This window comes from Scyliorhinus torazame, chromosome 3 (genome assembly GCF_047496885.1).
Source record: "Scyliorhinus torazame isolate Kashiwa2021f chromosome 3, sScyTor2.1, whole genome shotgun sequence".
NCBI classification, from domain to species: domain Eukaryota; kingdom Metazoa; phylum Chordata; class Chondrichthyes; order Carcharhiniformes; family Scyliorhinidae; genus Scyliorhinus; species Scyliorhinus torazame.
The window spans coordinates 4,120,309-4,139,052 of NC_092709.1; the positions used below are offsets into that span (position 1 = coordinate 4,120,309).

Below are 18,744 nucleotides of genomic sequence, written 5' to 3' on the forward strand. Positions count from 1 at the left end.
TGCACCCAACTCCAGCTCCTCAAAGACCGTGTTAGGGAACTTGAGCTGAAGCTGGATGGACTTCAAATCATCCGGGAGGCAGAGGGGGTGATAGAGAAGAGTTACAGGGAGGTAACCACACCCAAGGTACAGGACAAGAATAGCTGGGTTACAGTCAGGGGAAAGAAAACAAACAGGCAGACAGTGCAGGGATCCCTCGTGGCCGTTCCCCTTCAAAACAAGTATACCGTTTTGGATGCTGTTGGGGGGGATGACCTACCGGGGGAAGGCCCTAGCGACCAGGTCTCTGGCACTGAGTCTGGCTCTGGGGCTCAGAAGGGAAGGGGGGAGAATAGAAAAGCAATAGTTGTAGGAGATTCAATGGTTAGGGGAATAGATAGGAGATTCTGTGGTCACGAGCGAGACTCCCGGAAGGTATGTTGCCTCCCGGGTGCCAGGGCCAGGGATGTCTCGGATCGTGTCTTCAGGATCCTTAAGGGGGAGGGGGAGCAGCCAGAAGTCGTGGTGCACATTGGTACCAACGACGTAGGTAGGAAAAGGGGTGTGGAGGTAATAAATGAGTTTAGGGAGTTAGGCTGGAAATTAAAAGCCAGGACAGACAGAGTTGTCATCTCTGGTTTGTTGCCGGTGCCACGTGATAGCGAGGCTAGGAATAGGGAGAGAGTGCAGCTGAACACGTGGCTGCAGGAATGGTGTAGGTTGGAGGGCTTCAGGTATTTGGATAATTGGAGCATTCTGGGGAAGATGGGACCTGTACAAGCAGGGCGGGTTGCATCTGAACCAGAGGGGCACCAATATCCTGGGAGGGAGGTTTTCTAGTACTCTTCGGGAGGGTTTAAACTAATTTGGCAGGGGAATGGAACCGGATTTGTAGTCCAGCAACTAAGGTAGCCGATATTCAGGACGCCAAAGCGTGTAGTGAGGCAGTGGGGAAGGGAACACTGACAAAGGAGAGTACTTGCAGGCACGGAGATGGGTTGAAGTGTGTATACTTCAACGCAAGAAGCATCAGGAATAAGGTGGGTGAACTTAAGGCATGGATCGGTACTTGGGACTACGATGTGGTGGCCATCACGGAAACTTGGATAGAAGAGGGGCAGAAATGCTTGTTGGAGGTCCCTGGTTACAGATGTTTCAATAAGATTAGGGAGGGTGGTAAAAGAGGTGGGGGGGGGGTGGCATTGTTAATTAGAGATAGTATAACAGCTGCAGAAAGGCAGTTCGAGGAGTATCAGCCTACTGAGGTAGTATGGGTTGAAGTCAGAAATAGGAAAGGAGCAGTCACCTTGTTAGGAGTTTTCTATAGGCCCCCCAATAGTAGCAGAAGTGTGGAGGAACAGATTGGGAAACAGATTTTGGAAAGGTGCAGAAGTCACAGGGTAGTAGTCATGGGTGACTTTAACTTCCCAAACATTGAGTGGAAACTCTTTAGATCAAATAGTTTGGATGGGTGGTGTTTGTGCAGTGTGTCCAGGAAGCTTTTCTAACACAGTATGTAGATTGTCCGACCAGAGGAGGGGCAATATTGGATTTAGTACTTGGTAATGAACCAGGGCAAGTGATAGATTTGTTAGTGGGGGAGCATTTTGGAGATAGTGACCACAATTCTGTGACTTTCACTTTAGTAATGGAGAGGGATAGGTGCGTGCAACAGGGCAAGGTTTACAATTGGGGGAAGGGTAAATACGATGTTGTCAGACAAGAATTGAAGTGCATAAGTTGGGAACATAGGCTGTCAGGGAAGGACACAAGTGAAATGTGGAACTTGTTCAAGGAACAGGTACTACGTGTCCTTGATATGTATGTCCCTGTCAGGCAGGGAAGAGATGGTCGAGTGAGGGAACCATGGTTGACAAGAGAGGTTGAATGTCTTGTTAAGAGGAAAAAGGAGACTTAGGTAAGGCTGAGGAAACAAGGTTCAGACAGGGCGTTGGAGGGATACAAGATAGCCAGGAGGGAACTGAAGAAAGGGAGAGCTAAGAGAGGGCATGAACAATCTTTGGCGGGTAGGATCAAGGAAAACCCCAAGGCCTTTTACACATATGTGAGAAATATGAGAATGACTAGAGCGAGGGTAGGTCCGATCCATGGACAGTAGCGGGAGATTGTGTATTGAGTCTGAAGAGATGGGAGAGGTCTTGAATGAGTACTTTTCTTCTGTATTTACAAATGAGAGGGGCCATATTGTTGGAGAGGACAGTGTGAAACAGACTGGTAAGCTCGAGGAAATACTTGTTAGGAAGGAAGATGTGTTGGGCATTTTGAAAAACTTGAGGATAGACAAGTCCCCCGGGCCTGACGGGATATATCCAAGGATTCTATGGGAAGCAAGAGATGAAATTGCAGAGCCGTTGGCAATGATCTTTTCGTCCTCACTGTCAACAGGAGTGGTACCAGGGGATTGGAGAGTGGCGAATGTCGTGCCCCTGTTCAAAAAAGGGACGAGGGATAACCCTGGGAATTACAGGCCAGTTAGTCTTACTTCGGTGGTGGGCAAAGTAATGGAAAGGGTACTGAAGGATAGGATTTCTGAGCATCTGGAAAGACACTGCTTGATTAGGGATAGTCAGCACGGATTTGTGAGGGGTAGGTCTTGCCTTACAAGTCTTATTGAATTCTTTGAGGAGGTGACCAAGCATGTGGATGATGGTAAAGCAGTGGATGTAGTGTACATGGATTTTAGTAAGGCATTTGATAAGGTTCCCCATGGTAGGCTTCTGCAGAAAGTAAGGAGGCATGGGATAGTGAGAAATTTGGCCAGTTGGATAATGAACTAGCTAACCGATAGAAGTCAGAGAGTGGTGGTGGATGGCAAATATTCAGCCTGGATCCCAGTTACCAGTGGCGTACCGCAGGGATCAGTTCTGGGTCCTCTGCTGTTTGTGATTTTCATTAATGACTTGGATGAGGGAGTTGAAGGGTGGGTCAGTAAATTTGCAGACGGTACGAAGATTGGTGGAGTTGTGGATAGTGAGGAGGGCTGTTGTCGGCTGCAAAGAGACATAGATAGGATGCAGAGCTGGGCTGAGAAGTGGCAGATGGAGTTTAACCCTGAAAAGTGTGAGGTTGTCCATTTTGGAAGGACAAATATGAATGCGGAATACAGGGTTAACGGTAGAGTTCTTGGCAATGTGGAGGAGCAGAGAGATCTTGGGGTCTATGTTCATACATCTTTGAAAGTTGCCATTCAAGTGGATAGAGCTGTGAAGAAGGCCTATGGTGTGCTAGCGTTCATTAACAGAGGGATTGAATTTAAGAGCCATGAGGTGATGATGCAGCTGTACAAAACTTTGGTAAGGCCACATTTGGAGTACTGTGTACAGTTCTGGTCGCCTCATTTTAGGAAGGATGTGGAAGCTTTGGAAAAGGTGCAAAGGAGATTTACCAGGATGTTGCCTGGAATGGAGAGTAGGTCTTACGAGAAAAGGTTGAGGGTGCTAGGCCTTTTCTCATTAGAACGGAGAAGAATGAGGGGCGACTTGATAGAGGTTTATAAAATGATCAGGGGAATAGATAGAATAGACAGTCAGAGACCTTTGCCCCGGGTGGAACAAATCATTACAAGGGGACGTAAATTTAAGGTGAATGGTGAAAGATATAGGGGGGATGTCAGAGGTAGGTTCTTGACCCAGAGAGTAGTGGAGGCATGGAATGCACTGCCTGTGGAAGTAGTTGAGTCAGAAACATTAGGGACCTTCAAGCAGCTATTGGATAGGTACATGGATTACGGTAAAATGATATCGTGTAGATTTATTTGTTCTTAAGGGCAGCACGGTAGTATTGTGGATAGAACAATTGCTTCACAGCTCCAGGGTCCCTGGTTCGATTCCGGCTTGTGTCACTGTCTGTGCGGAGTCTGCACATCCTCCCCGTATGTGCGTGGGTTTCTTCCGGGTGCTCCGGTTTCCTCCCACAGTCCAAAGATGTGCAGGTTAGGTGGATTGGCCATGATAAATTGCCCTTAATGTCCAAAATTGCCCTTGGTGTTGGGTGGAGGTGTTGAGTTTGGGTAGGGTGCTCTTTCCAAGAGCCGGTGCAGACTCGGGGGGCCGAATGGCCTCCTTCTGCACTGTAAATTCAATGATAATCTATGATTAATCTAGGACAAAGGTTCGGCACAACATCGTGGGCCGAAGGGTCTGTTCTGTGCTGTATTTTCTATGTTCTATGTTCTATGTTCTATGCTGCCCCTTAAATCTCCCTTTAACCGTCTGTGCTCCAAGGAGAACACTCCCAGCTTCCCCAGAGCCCCAAGCTCTGGAATGTCTGCCTAAATCTCTCCACCTCTCTCTCCTTTCTTAAATGTTCCTTGAAATAAGCTAATGTCTCTTATCGTGGCTCAATGGTCCAAGGTATTTTTAAATTAATATCACTCTTGTCAGCCGCTTTAGGGATGTTGTGCGGTGTTGAATGTGCTATATAAATGCCGGTTGTTGTTGGATGAGTCTATGGAGTGGCTATTGCGTTTATTAGTTTACAGTTGACATTTTTAGCTGATGTGCAAATGAGGATTGAGCAAGGAAATTCTCGAGGACAGGGATGAGGCCCTGAAATGATAGCTGGCATCACAGGGGGCCCTCCTGGTCCGTCTTAATCACACAATACCTCTCCATTAAACTCGGACTTAACCCCTTGGAGGACAGTGCTATTCAAATGAGATCGAAGTGCCTGGGGTCAAACAGGTCAATAATGATAATAAATTGAATCAGACTGCAGGAAACACTCAACAATCCCATTGATTGGGCAGTAAGTAGTTTAATTGATGAGGTTTCAGCTTCTGCTGAAATCTGCAGCCTTTTAATGGGTGAGTGAATCAGCTAACTCCTCACAGTCAAACTTCTTTTCGAGAAGAGGCTGGTACTATTTGGGAGGACTGCGTGGCTTTCCTAAATAGGATTTTAATTTGCAAAATTCCTATTTGTATACAAACAGCTACAGGGCATCTTGAACCAGGAGGGTAAACAGACAGATGTCATTGTCCACATTGGTACCAGTGACAGAGGGAGGAAGGGCCACACTTTCCACTGACATAGTCGTCAGAGACGAGAGAAAGTTCCCTGAGGAAGAGGGAAGAGGTCCTGCAAAGACAATTCAGGGAGTTAGGTCAGGAGCTTGATGCTCTAACAATTACGACGAGACTCGAGTAGAGAGTAATCGAGGCTTTATTACGCAGAGATGTGTGGCCTCCTACAGCTGCTGCCGAAATGGCTGCAGCTCGGTGAGCACACACATTTATACTCCGCCTACTGGGCAGAGCCAACAGGCAGGGATCTACCCCCGTACATGTAGTACAGGAGCCTTACCGTATTACATCTCATATGTGTACTATATACAAACAGTGGTGACTACCACATTCACCCCCTGTTAAAAAGAGTCCAGTGGGGGTGGTGGAAAACTATTTACATGTCAGTGAGCATTTTTAAAGTGTACAGTTCTGGAAAAGTTCACAAATTCAGCCGGTCGGGTACCTCCGTTGTGAGCGCCGCAGTCCCGTTGGCGATGCAGGCCCCGGCTCGGTCGCTGGTGACTCCGGGAGCGTGTAGTCCTCATTTCATCCCTGGGTGGAACCAATGGGAGGACGGATCATCCTGGAGTGGGGGCTGTGCTGGGGTGCGCTGGGGGGAGGATGGATGGCGCCGGGGCAGATGGGGGGGAGGCAGGGTGGGGACCCAGCTGGTGCCAGGTCCCTGAGGGAGACTGTGTCCTGGCGGCCGTCGGGGTACGCCATGTAGGCACACTGCGGGTTCGCGTGGAGTAGCTGTACCCTCTCGACCAACGGGTCCGCCTTGTGGAGCCGCACGTGTTTGCGGAGGAGAATGGGTCCTGGAGCTGACAGCCACGTTGGGAACGAAACCCCAGAGGTGGACCTCCTGGGGAAGGCAAGGAGACGTTCATGGGGGGTTGCATTAGTCGCAGTGCAAAGTAGCGATTGGATGGCGTGGAAGGCCTCGATGAGGACCTCCTGCCAGCGGGAGACCGGGAGATTTTTAGACTGTAGGGCCTCCCAGACCGTCCCGTTCTCCCTCTCGACCTGCCAGTTTCCCAGGGGGTTGCAGCTGGCTGTCCTGCTCGAGGCAATGCCCTTGCTGAGCAGGAATTGACGCAGCTCATTACTCAAAGGAGGATCCCCGGTCACTGTGGACGTAAGCGGGGAAACCGAACAGAGTGAAGATGTGATTGAGGGCCTTGATGACTGTGGCAGACGTCATATCGGGACATGGAATGGCGAAGGGGAATCTGGAGTATTCGTCGACCACGTTAAGGAAGTACGTGTTTCGGCCGGAGGAGGGGAGGGGCTCTTTGAAGTCCACGCTGAGGCGTTCAAAGGGACGGGAGGCCTTCACCAGGCGCGCGCGGTCCGGCCGGTAGAAGTGCGGTTTACACTCCGCGCAGACCTGGCAGTCTCTGGTGATAGCCCTGACTTCCTCGATGGAGTAGGTGAGGTTGCGGGCCTTTATGAAGGGAAAGTACCTGGTGACCCATGGGTGACAGAGACCATCGTGTAGGGCCCGGAGTCGGTCGACTTGTGCGCTGGCACATGTACCTCGGGATAGGGCATCGGGGGGCTCGTTGAGCTTACCGGGGCGATACAAAATCTCGATCCACCACCTCAAGATTTTATCATTTTTGATCTTGCCCCGCTGTGTGTTATTAAACATGAAAGCTACCGACCGTTGGTCAGTGAGGAGAGTGAATCTCCTGCCGGCCAGGTAATGCCTCCAATGCCACACAGCTTCAACGATGGCTTGGGCCTCCTTTTCGACGGAGGAGTCCCGAATTTCGGAGGCGTGGAGGGTGCGGGAAAAGAATGCTACGGGCCTGCCTGCCTGGTCGAGGGTGGCAGCCAGAGCGACGTCTGATGCATCGCTCTCGACTTGGAAGGGGAGCGTCTCATCGACCGCGTGCATCGCGGCCTTGGCGATGTCGGCCTTGATACGGTTAAAGGCCTGGTGAGCCTCGGCCGTCAGGGGGAAAGCTGTGGAGTGAATGAGTGGGCGGGCCTTGTCCGCATAGTAGGGACCCACTGGGCATAGTATGCGAAGAAGCCCAGGCATCGTTTGAGGGCCTTGGGGCAGTGGGGGAGGGGGAGTTCCATGAGGGGGTGCATGCGATCGGGGTCGGGCCCTAGAACCCCATTTTGCACCACATTGCCAAGGATAGCTAAGCGGTTGGTGCTGAACACGTGCTTCTCCTTGTTATACGTTAGGTTGAGGAGTGTGGCGGTGTGGAGAAATTTGGAAAGGTTACCGTTGTGGTCCTGCTGGTCATGGACGCAGATGGCGACGTTATCCAGGTCCAGGAAGGTGACCCTCAATCCGTACCGGTCAACCATTCGGTCCATCTCCCGTTGGAATACCGAGACCCCATTAGTGACGCCGAAGGGAACCCTAAGGAAGTGGTAAAGGCGGCCGTCTGCTACGAGCGCCGTATATTGGCGGTCCGCCTTGCGGATGGGGAGCTGGTGGTCGGCAGATTTCAGGTCCACTGTAGAGAAGACCCGGTACTGTGTAATCTGATTGACCATATCAGATATGCGTGGGAGGGGGTACACGTCGAGCTACGTGTACCGATTGATGGTCTGACTGTAGTCAACGACCATCCTGTTTTTCTCCCCAGTTTTGACCACTACCACTTGAGCTCTCCAGGGGCTGTTGCTGGCCTCGATGATGCCTTCCCGCAGCAGCCGCTGGACCTCCGACCCAATGAAGGTCCTGTCCTGGGCACTGTACCGTCTGCTCCTGGTGGCGACGGGTTTGCAATCCGGGGTGAGGTTCGCAAACAGGGAAGGTGGGTCGCGAGGCCGCACACAGTGAGGGGTGGTAGGGGCCCGTCGAATTTCAGAGTTAGACTTTGGAGGTTACACTGGAAGTCCAGGCCGAGTAGCAAGGCAGCGCAGAGGTTGGGGAGGATGTAGAGCCGGAAGTTGCTGAACTCTGCGCCCTGGACGGTGAGGGTGGCGATGCAGTACCCACGGATCTCCACGGATCCGGAGGCCAGGGAGATTCGTTGGGTAATGGGGTGTACCATGAGGGAGCAGCGCCTTACCATATCGGGGTGGATGAACATAAGAACATAAGAACTAGGAGCAGGAGTAGGTCATCTGGCCCCTCGAGCCTGCTCCGCCATTCAATGAGATCATGGCTGATCTTTTGTGGACTCAGCTCCACTCTCCGGCCCGAACACCATAACCCTTAATCCCTTTATTCTTCAAAAAACTATCTATCTTTATCTTAAAAACATTTAATGAAGGAGCCTCTACTGCTTCACTGGGCAAGGAATTCCATAGATTCACAACCCTTTGGGTGAAGAAGTTCCTCCTAAACTCAGTCCTAAATCTACTTCCCCTTATTTTGAGGCTATGCCCCCTAGTTCTGCTTTCACCCGCCAGTGGAAGCTCTCCGTGCTCCCTGAGTCGAGAGGGCAAGGTATCTTGTGGCCATCGACTTTCACCGTCGTTGTCGCGGTTGTGAGGTTGTGTGGCCAGGACTGGTCGAGCGTGATGGAGGCGAGCTGCGGCTGGTGTTGGTGGTCCCCGGGCTGGTTGGCGGCGGTTGCTGGCGATGGGTGGCCCGATGAGGTGCCCGACGAGCAGGGGTCCTGAGGCAACATCCAGAATGGCGCCGAAGATGGCGGCGCCCATGGGGCGCACGTGGGGGGGTGCAGGAACAATGGGGCTGGTTACAGCGGCGATCGACCGGGCCTGGCACACCGCAGCGAAATGTCCTTTCTTCCCGCAGGTCTTGCAAAGTGCGCTCCGTGCCGGGCAGCGCTGCCGGGGGTGCTTTGTCTTCCCGCAGAAATAGCACTTGGGCCCCCCGGGGTTGGCTGGCTGCCGCGCGGCGCAGGCTTGGGGTTGGCTGAGGCGGTCGCTGGTGGGGTCGACGATGTCCAGGATGGGGTCGCCGTGCGGTCGGGGGCGTACGCTTGTACATTACGGGAGGCTACCGTTAGCGAGGTCACGAGTTTCTTGATCACCGCCAGGTCGAGCGTACCCCCTTCTAAGAGGCGCTGGCGGATATACGCCGACCCTATGCCCGTAATGAAAGCGTCCCTGATTAGGAGTTCGGAATGTTCAACGGCCGATACTGCCTGGCAATCGCAGTTCCTCGCCAGGGCGTGCAGGGCACGCCAGAAATCTTTCAATGACTCACCGGGGAGTTGGTGCCGTGAGGACAGGAGGTGCCTGGCGTAGAGTTTGTTGATCGGCCGGGTGTAGTTCTCTTTCGGAAGCGCCATGGCCTCAGTGTAGTTGGGCGCATCCCGGATAAGAGGAAAAATATCGGAGCTCAGCCGTGTGTACAGGATCTGGAGTTTCTGTGCCTCTGAGGGTTGTTCTGTGGCTCATCCGATGTAGGCTTCAATACAAGCTAGCCAGTGGTCGAAGGCCGACGTGGCGTTGTCTGTTTGAGGGTGCAGCTGCAGGCGATCTAGCTTGATGCGGAGATCCTTCACTGTAAAATCTCTGCGTAATAAATTGATGCACTATCAATTACGATGAGATGAGAGTAGAGAGTAATTGAGGCTTTATTACGCAGAGATGTGTGGCCTCCTACAGCTGCTGCCGAAATGGCTGCAGCTCGGTGAGCACACACATTTATACTCCACCTACTGGGCGGAGCCAGCAGGTAGGGATCTACCCCCGTACCTGTAGTACAGGAGCCTTACCGTATTACATCTCATATGTGTACTATATACAAACAGTGGTGACTATCACAGAGCTAAAAAAGCAGGACCTCTAGGGTAGTAATCTCAGGATTACTCCTTGTGCCACATGCTAGTGAGGCTTGGAAAAGGGCGATAGTACAGTTAACACGTGGCTAAAGAGCTGGTGTAAGAGGGAGGGCTTTTGATATGTGGATCACTGGGATATCTTCTGGCGAAGGTAGGGCCTGTACAAGAAGGACAGGTTGTACCTGAACTGGCGGGGCACCAATATCCTCCCCCTCTGGTTCTTTTACCAATTACCTTCAATCTGTGTCTGCCGGGTTACTGACCCTCGTTGGAAACAGTTTCTCCTGGTTTACTCTATCAAAACCTTTCATGATTTTGAACACCTCGATTAAATTTCTCCTTAACCTTCCCCGCTCTAAGGAAATCAATCTCAGCTTCCCCAAACTCTCCATATTAACTGAAGTCCCTCACCCCGTATCCCCTCCACACCCTCTCCAAAGCCTTGACATCCTTCCTAAAGTGCAGTGCCCAGAATGGGGCACAGTCCTGCAGCTGAGGTCCGACCAGTGATCTTGAGGCCTCCATTCCAGCTGGTTAACCTTCCCCAGTGCGCTACAGTGGCGAGCTCAATCGCAGGTGCCTTCTCCCGCTCTACTGGATGGTCAGCCTTCCCTCTGCTCATGTCTTGTGGAAAAAGCATTTCATTCCCACTCATTTGACCTGAAGGAGGATGAAGACTCCTAATGGGGAGGAGACACGTTCATGCTTCACCACATCATAACATCCCAGTCAGACATCGGTAAAATCCAACATTGCTTCATTCGGTAGCACAGTGGTTAGCACAGTTGCTTCACAGCTCCAGGGTTTCAGGTTCGATTCCCGGCTCGGGTCACTGTCTGTGCGGAGTCTGCACGTTCTCCCCGTGTCTGCGTGGGTTGCCTCCGGGTGCTCCGGTTTCCTCCCACAGTCCAAAGATGTGCAGGTTAGGTGGATTGGCCATGCTAAATTGCCCTTGGTGTCCAAAAAAGGTTAGGTGGGGTTACTGAGTTACGGGGATAGGGTGGAGGTGTGGGCTTAAGTAGGATGCTCTTTCCTAGGGCCGGTGCAGACTCGATGGGCTGAATGGCCTCCTTCTGCACTGTAAATTCTATGGTCTATGATTACAAATGTTGGAACAACCATTGCTACAGTCAATGACATACCTTGAGCTATGAAGGGGGTATTGTCCGCACATTGCAGAGTGCTGGGCCGAGGAATAGGTGCTGGCGGCCTCCTTTCGATGCTGCCGGTGTTTTCCTTTTTGTCTTCCGGCAAAATTAAATCATAAGTGTCTTCATCATCCATTGTCAAAGTGTAGGGATCCTCTTCATCCTTCTCCTTGCCAATCCCGGCCGTATCCCAGCATTCTTTAGCTGTTAAAACAGTTGGAATTAGTTTAATTCCTCTTTAGGATCATAATAGGATATCAAAACCACCCATCCCAACCACACACTCCGCGGACTGCACTGACGGGGATTGTGGGCCAGAGGATTAGAGTTTGCTGTGAATTCGCCTCCTTTTGGAGAGATCAGGTTTGCTGGAATTAGCCAAAGTTGTTTAAAATGGAGAAGGGTTTTGACGGAGTGGAAACAGGGAGAACCTGTTACCAGCAGCAGCAGGGTTGGTAACCAGAGGACCCAGCTTTAAGATGATTGTCAGAAGGACCAGCAGTAACTGGAAGAGACGGCAGGTGATCTGGAAGGAGCTGCCTGCAAGGGCGGTGGAAACAGATTCAATCATAACTTTCAAAAAGCACTTGGCCAGTTATTTGAAGAGGAAAAACTGCAGGGCTATGGGGAAAGAGCAGGGAGTAGGACTAATTAGACAGCTCGTTCAGGGATACAGCACAGAGACAGTGGGACAAATGGGCTTTTGCTGTGCTGAATGTTTCTGTGATTCTATTCTCCTATTTCATGGAACAGTAACAAGCAGGCGAGGACCGAAAGGTGGAGAATGTCTCTGTTTAATAACAATTAGTGAACATTCATTCATTCAGAGTGATATTATACATAGTTACCCAAGTGTAGAAGATCCATTGTGACGAGAGTTTTATGAACAATTATAAGATTTAATAGATCAAATCAGAGCTTCTTACAATGAAATCAAACTCAGGAACTGAAACGTTACTGGCCCAAAAGTCAGTTCATTGACTGTTTTAGTGTCTAATATAAATGAACAAAATTAGCCGCTAAATCTAGATGAGGAAGGCCAACTTTTGTTCATCCATTCAGGAATTATTAATAAAGTCCAATTCTGGCCTCTTGAGCATCTCTGGTATTGATCGTTCCATCATTAGTGGCTGTGCCTTCAGCTGCCTCAGGCCTAAGCTCTGGCAATCCCTCCCGAAAGCTCTCTGCCTCTCTCTTTGTCTTTAAGACACTGCTTAAAGCTCACCTCTTTGACAAAATTTTGGTCATCTGAACTAATATCCCCTTACATGGCCAGGTGTCATATTTTATTTATAATATTCCTGTTAAGCACATTGGGATGTTTTGTTTCAGTAAAGGTGCCACTTGTCGTTGGTGTCAATGATCCCATGGCACTATTTTGAAGAAAATCACAGAATTTTCCCCAAGGGTCCTGACCAATATTTATCCCTCAATCTCTCAATCTGCATCACTGACGAACAGACTAACTGGCCATTGCTGTTTATGGGATCTTGCTGTGTCATGTTTCCTACATTACATTCACTTCAGTAAATTCACTTCAAGAGTTCATTGGCTGCAAAGCACTTCAGGACATTTCATAGAATTTACAGTGCAAAAGGAGGCCATTCGGCCCATCGCGTCTGCAATGTCTCTTGGAAAGACCACCCTACTTAAGCCCCACGCCTTCACCCTATCCCTGTAACTCAGTAACCCCATCTAACCTTTTTGACACTAAGGGCAATTTAGAATGGCCAATCCACCTAACCTGCACATCTTTGGACTGTGGGAGGAAACCGGAGCACCCGGAGGAAACCCACGCAGACACGGGGAGAAGGTGCAGACTCCACACAGTGACCCAGCGGGGAATCGAACCTGGGACCCTGGAGCTGTGAGGCAGCAGTGCTAACCACTGTGCCACCGTGCTGCCACCTTTGGAAAGGTATTGTATGAATTAAGTTCTTTCAAGGTATTTTCTCCCCCACCCTTCACAAGGTTTAACAAACCCCCGAAAACAGATCCTCCTTGTTGATAATTTTACACTTTTCCCTTTTTGATCTGATTGGTCTGTCTTGATTGACCACAAGGTGGAGTGGATGAGCTGCGAGTTGTGTTCCCTGAATTTCCCTCTCCTGGATGAGTTCCAGCTTCCATTTGGCACCAACGCCTGCAGCAGTGGGTTGAGGTCAGGGAGGCTCTCGATGCTGGATTAATGGCACGAACACTCCAGCGAGTAGCATGTTGAGGGTCTGGCTTAGCTGTCTCCCAAATTTGATACCATTTCAACATAAAACAACTGTTAAGGAGCAGAGTAAAATATTCTATACTGGCAGCTTTTGGAAAACAGCCAAATAAATATTTTAATTTTGGATAAAAAATCCTTTTGGCTGATGGGACTTTTCTAGATTCCTGTGGCTTTAGAAAACACGGAGCAGTTGGAGAATATTCCTGTTGACACGAATGACTGAAAACACAGTGATGTTCTTAATGGAAGTACTGAAAAACAGCTTGTGGAAAGGTCAATAGTCCCACTCCCCCACCCCACACATTGCTACACCCTCGACACACCATTAACCATCCGCACTCTCCCTGCACCAACTCCGGAGGGTGACAGAGAAAACCAGCTGTCATTGCTGAAGAAACATGAGAAGAGTTTGTGTGAAATATTATCCAAAGGAGTGCTCCGTACAGAGGAAATCCCCATGAAAATCAAAGTATTGCACTTGTTTGGCAATATTGCAACCTCAGGACTTTACAACTGAGTAAATGTGAATAGGTTCGAAGTTAGAAAGTCCACTCCCTCATCAATAAATTCATAAATTTATCGATCTATAACGGATTATCCCTCAGCCTTCTCAGACCTCGAGAAGAGTCAGTCTTTCCTGATAGTTATTTGAAAATGAAAATCGCTTATTGTCACAAGTAGGCTTCAAATGAAGTTACTGTGAAAAGCCCCTAGTCGCCACATTCCGGCGCCTGTTCGGGGAGGATGTTACGGGAATTGAACCGTGCTGCTGGCCTGCCTTGGTCTGCTTTCAAAGCCAGCGATTTAGCCCTGTGCTAAACAGCCCCTTATTTGGGGCCGTAGTTCACTATTTTATTTTTTACGGGGCGTGTTTTGGCCTTCTTCCTGTGCTAACGAATTCCACAGGCCGACCACTCTCTGGGTGAAGACATTTCTCCTCATCTCCGTCCTAAATGGCCTACCCCCTATCCCCAGACGGTGACCCCTAGTTCTGGACACACCCACCATCGGGAACATCTTCCCTGCTCCTCCCCTGTCCAGTCCTGTTAGAATGTTATAGGTTTCTATGAGATCCCCCTTCATTCTTCTGAACGAATACAATCCTAACCGGCTCAATCTCTCAGTCCGGCCAATCCAGGAATCAGCCTGGTAAACCTTCGCCGCACTCCCTCTCTCGCTGGAACATCCTTCCTCAGATAAGGAGTCCAAAGCTGCACACAATGGGCGGGATTCTCTCTGCCCTGGGCCGGCCCGGAGAATCCTCGCGACTGGACCACGCCGCCCCGATTCTCCGCAGAGCCATTGGCACCGGTGTGTTTGGTGCGCCGGCCGGTCCGTCGATTCTCGGGCCGGGGTGGGCCGAGCGGCCGTCGTGGAAACGCTGAGGTCCCGCCAGCTCCGTTATAACCTGCTCTCAGCCGGCGGGACCTCAGCGTGGAAGGGTCGGGTGGCAGCCTGTGGGGGGTGAGGGGGGTGCTGACCCCGGCAAGGGGCCTCCGATGCGGCCTGGCCCGCGATCGGGGCCCACTGATCGGCGGGCCGGCCTCTCTGGCTGGGGGCCTCCTTTCCTACGCGCCGGCCCCTGTAGTCCTGCGCCATGTTGCGTCGGGGCCGGCGCGTTGAAGGAGGCCACTGCGCATGCGCGGATCTCGCGGCGCCCAGTTCGCGCCGGGATCGGCAGCTGGAGCGGCGCGAACCATTCCAGCGCCGTGCTGGCCCCTATAGGGGCCAGAATTAGTCCTGGCAGCGGCCCGTTCATGCCGCCGTAAAACGCGACGGCGTTTACCACGGCGTGGACACTCTGCTGCGGGATGAGAGAATCCGGCCCAATATTCCCGGTGTGGCCTCACCAAGGCCCTGTAAAATTGCCCCCCCCATATTTCCTCCTCGGACTGGAGATTATCCTGCATCACCGGGGGCTGGAGCATCAGAAACAACAGCACCTCCTCCCTCAGGATGTCCCTAACCTGCAGACACCTGAGCCCATTTCCCTTCGGCAACTGATACAGCTCCTCCAAGGGCAGTATGGTAGCACAGTGGTTAGCACTGTGGCTTCACAGCGCCAGGGTCCCAGGTTCGATTCCCCGCTGGTTCACTGCCTGTGCAGAGTCTGCACATCCTCCCCGTGTGTGCGTGGGTTTCCTCCGGGTGCTCCGGTTTCCTCCCACAGTCCAAAGATGTACAGGTTAGGTGGATTGGCCATGATAAATTGCCCTTAGTGGCCAAAAAGGTTAGGAGGGGTTACTGGGTTACGGGGATAGCGTGGAAGTGAGGGCTTAAGTGGGTCGGTGCAGACTCGATGGGGCGCATGGCCTCCTTCTGCACTGTATGTTCTATGTTCTAAGTCTGCAAACTTCCCTCCAACAAACAAATCCCTAAAATATTCTATCTTCACAACCGCTGCCCCAGGAACCTCATATCCACAAGGACAAGCCTTCCATTCCAAAGTGCTATTGACACTGGTTCCACACCCTCAGTGCTGATACCAACACCGGGCTCGTGGAGTACCTGACCGGCGAAAACAGAAGGGGCGCCAACAACAGTGACACTTAACCCGCGGGGCCTTCGCCCCCATACGAACCTCAAAATCATCCCAGAAACCTTCGTAAAAAAGGACTTGGGCACAAAAATCTTGAGGTTCTGGAACACAAAGAAAAACTTTGGCAACAAAGTCATCTTTACCATCTGGACCCGACCAGCCAACGACAATGGCAGCACATCCCAGCTCTTAATGTCCGCCCTCATTCCCTCCACCAGCCGCGCCACCCCTATCCTGAGGTAACAAAAATCCACCCTGAATAACCGGAGCGGCAGTTCCCCCAACTCCTCTCCTGTGCCGGGCATTAATTGGGAATACCTCACTTTTCCCCTTGTTAAACTTGTACCCAGAAAAACTCCCCCCAAATCCCCATGATCCTGCCGAAGATCTGGACCAGGTCCGAAATGGAGATCAGCCGCACATAAAGAAACTTGACACTTGACCCCCCTGCCGCCCCCCCCCCCTCGCCCCCCCTCACCCCCCCCCCGGCGCTCAATACCCCCCTATACCCTCGGGCATCTAAGCGTTATTGCCAACAGCTCAAATGCCGGGGCAAAAAGCAATGGGGAGAGTGGGCACACCTGCCTTGTCCCCCAGTCCAACCCAAAGTACTCTGAACTGACCTTGTTAGTCTGAACACTTGCCTTAGGCGTCTTATTACAGCAGCCGTTCCTAGTCCACAAATCCTTGTCCAAACCCGAACTGCCCCAGCACCTTGAATTGGGGGAGTTTGGCCGTTTTTCGGGTCCACTCCACCCGATCAAAAGCTTTCCCCACATCCATCGCCACCACCACTTCCACTTCTCGGCCCTCTGAGAGCATCATAATTACACTCAGTATACTCCGTACATTCACCAACAGCTGCCGCCCCTTTACAAATCCCATCTGGTCCTCATCTATCATCCCCCGGCACACAATCCTTTATCTGCACCGCCAGCACCATCACCATCACCACAACGCATCTACATTCAACAGCGAGATTGGGCATTATGATCCACATAGCACAAGAACATGACATGGTACCAGGACTGAAGACTGACTAAGAAAAAAGGTTTCTTTGAAGATCCGAAATACTAAAGATAACTCCGTAGAAGAAGAAGGTACACAAAGAAAAAGAAATGTTCTACTAAACTTGTGAACTACTCTTTTTTTCACAAATATTTTATTGAGGCATTTATAATTTTAACATTTTAACCTTTTTGAGTGCTACATATTTTGCACACGTTCCCAGAAAGCAGGCAAATGGTTTGATAGTTTTCTGACAGATTTGTGATTGAAGGCGCAGTCGTGTAATTTTTGCTACCCTACGGTCGTCGATGATCCATAATAAGATCGTGCTCGGGATTTCTAACCACAAGGTACGCGAGAGGCTATTCAGAGAAAATGAGCATCAGCTTGATGATGCTGTTAAAGTTTGTCATGCTGGCGAGCTAGTTGCACAGCAGATTAGCACGCTGAATCTCAAACATTTTGGGGTGAAGATAGAAGAGGCAGCCGGCACCATTAGTGTAGTAATGCACTTGAGTAAAAAATGTGGTCCCAGCGCAGGCGGCCATTTTAAGCGGCCGACCGGACCCTCCATTTCATGCCAGCGATTCGGCAAACGACATTTGCCATGACAATGTCCAACGTTTGGACAGGTATGCTCCAACTGTAACAGCAAAAATCATTTTGCTAAGCAGTGCTTTACCAGTAAAAATGCGGAACAAGCAAAATCAATCAACATGGTTGATGAAGTATGCCTCAGAGACACATTCTTCATCGACATGCTCCCCAGTGAGGACAAGGATAGTCCAGAAATGCAGGAAGACAATGCTTTCATGACGACTTGCAGCAATAGTGAAGCAAATGCAAATACTCCAAAAGAAAAATGGACAGTTCCATTAATGATTAATGACACACTAATTAACTTCAAACCTGACACTGGAGCGAGGGCCAACCTTATCAGTTTGTCAGATTTAAAACAGCTGAAAATTAAACCGCAAGTGTTAAATAAAGCAGTACTACTGAAAAGGCGACAACAGAAATGAAATTACGCGCTAGGAGAATGTGAGCTCAATGTAAACATAAAAAACAGAATTCACGCAGTAAAAGTTCCCATTGTAGAGGTGGAACGTGAATCTCTCCGAGGAGTGGAAGCGTGCGAGGCACTTGCGCTAGTTAAGCGAGTTTTCAGTGCAGACAGCACTGCAACCGTACAATATGCATCAGTAGATTCCATACTGAAGGAGTTTCCGGAGATATTTCAAGGCTTTGGCACTTCACTGTTCATGTATCGAATCTAGTTAAAGGAGAACATGAAACCAGTAAGACACGCACCGGTGTACCAGCTCCATTGAAAGACAGTTTGAAGGCTGAGCTAGAAAGGATGACAGTTTTAGGCGTAATTAAACACAGAGAAGAATCTACAGACTGGGTGAACTCTATGGTTTGTGTCAAGAAGAGAAATAACGACCTATGAATCTATATGGACCTCAAAGATCTGAACCTCAACATTAAAAGACAATATTATCTGACACCGAAGACGGAAGAAATCACATCTGAAATGACAGGAGCAACATGCACGTTGCATGCTTCACAAGGCTTCTAGCAGCCCAAATTAGACAAATAAAGCTGTGCACTTTTAACACACATTTCAAGTGATATTGTTTCTTAACGATGTCATTTGGCATAATTTCTGCATCAGAAATCTTTCACCGTGTCATGGAGCACATTCCAGGAGTCCGAGTTTATGTGGATAACATAATCAAATGCGATCAACACGGAAGAAACATGACAAACGGCTTCACAGGGTCCTGAAGAGTATTAAAAAGAATGGCTTGAAGTTCAACAAAACCAAATGTCAAATTGATGATGACAATATCACTTTCTTGGGAGATCAAGCTGTCTGCAAAAGGTGTTCAGCCTGCTCAATAAAGGCAGGCTTGAAGATACCACGCCCTAATGATCAAAAAGGTATACTAAGAATGATAGGAATGATAAATTTTGTTGGAAAATTTATTCCCAATCTTGCAGCTAAAACTTCACACCTCAGAGAAACAATCAAGAAAGACGCAATATTCCAATGGTCTACCAGACATGAACAGGAAAGGCAAGCATTCCAA

General features: G+C 50.1%; 1 protein-coding gene across 1 annotated transcript in view; it reads right to left on the reverse strand.

Annotated features, from left to right (window-relative positions):
* Positions 1-18,744, reverse strand: part of LOC140408255 (B-cell scaffold protein with ankyrin repeats-like) — a 513,048-nt gene that overhangs the window by 42,375 nt on the left and 451,929 nt on the right. The window contains exon 10 of the mRNA XM_072495211.1: positions 10,875-11,084. Coding sequence (XP_072351312.1) covers positions 10,875-11,084 — 210 coding nt within the window. The remainder of the gene's footprint in view (positions 1-10,874; positions 11,085-18,744) is intronic.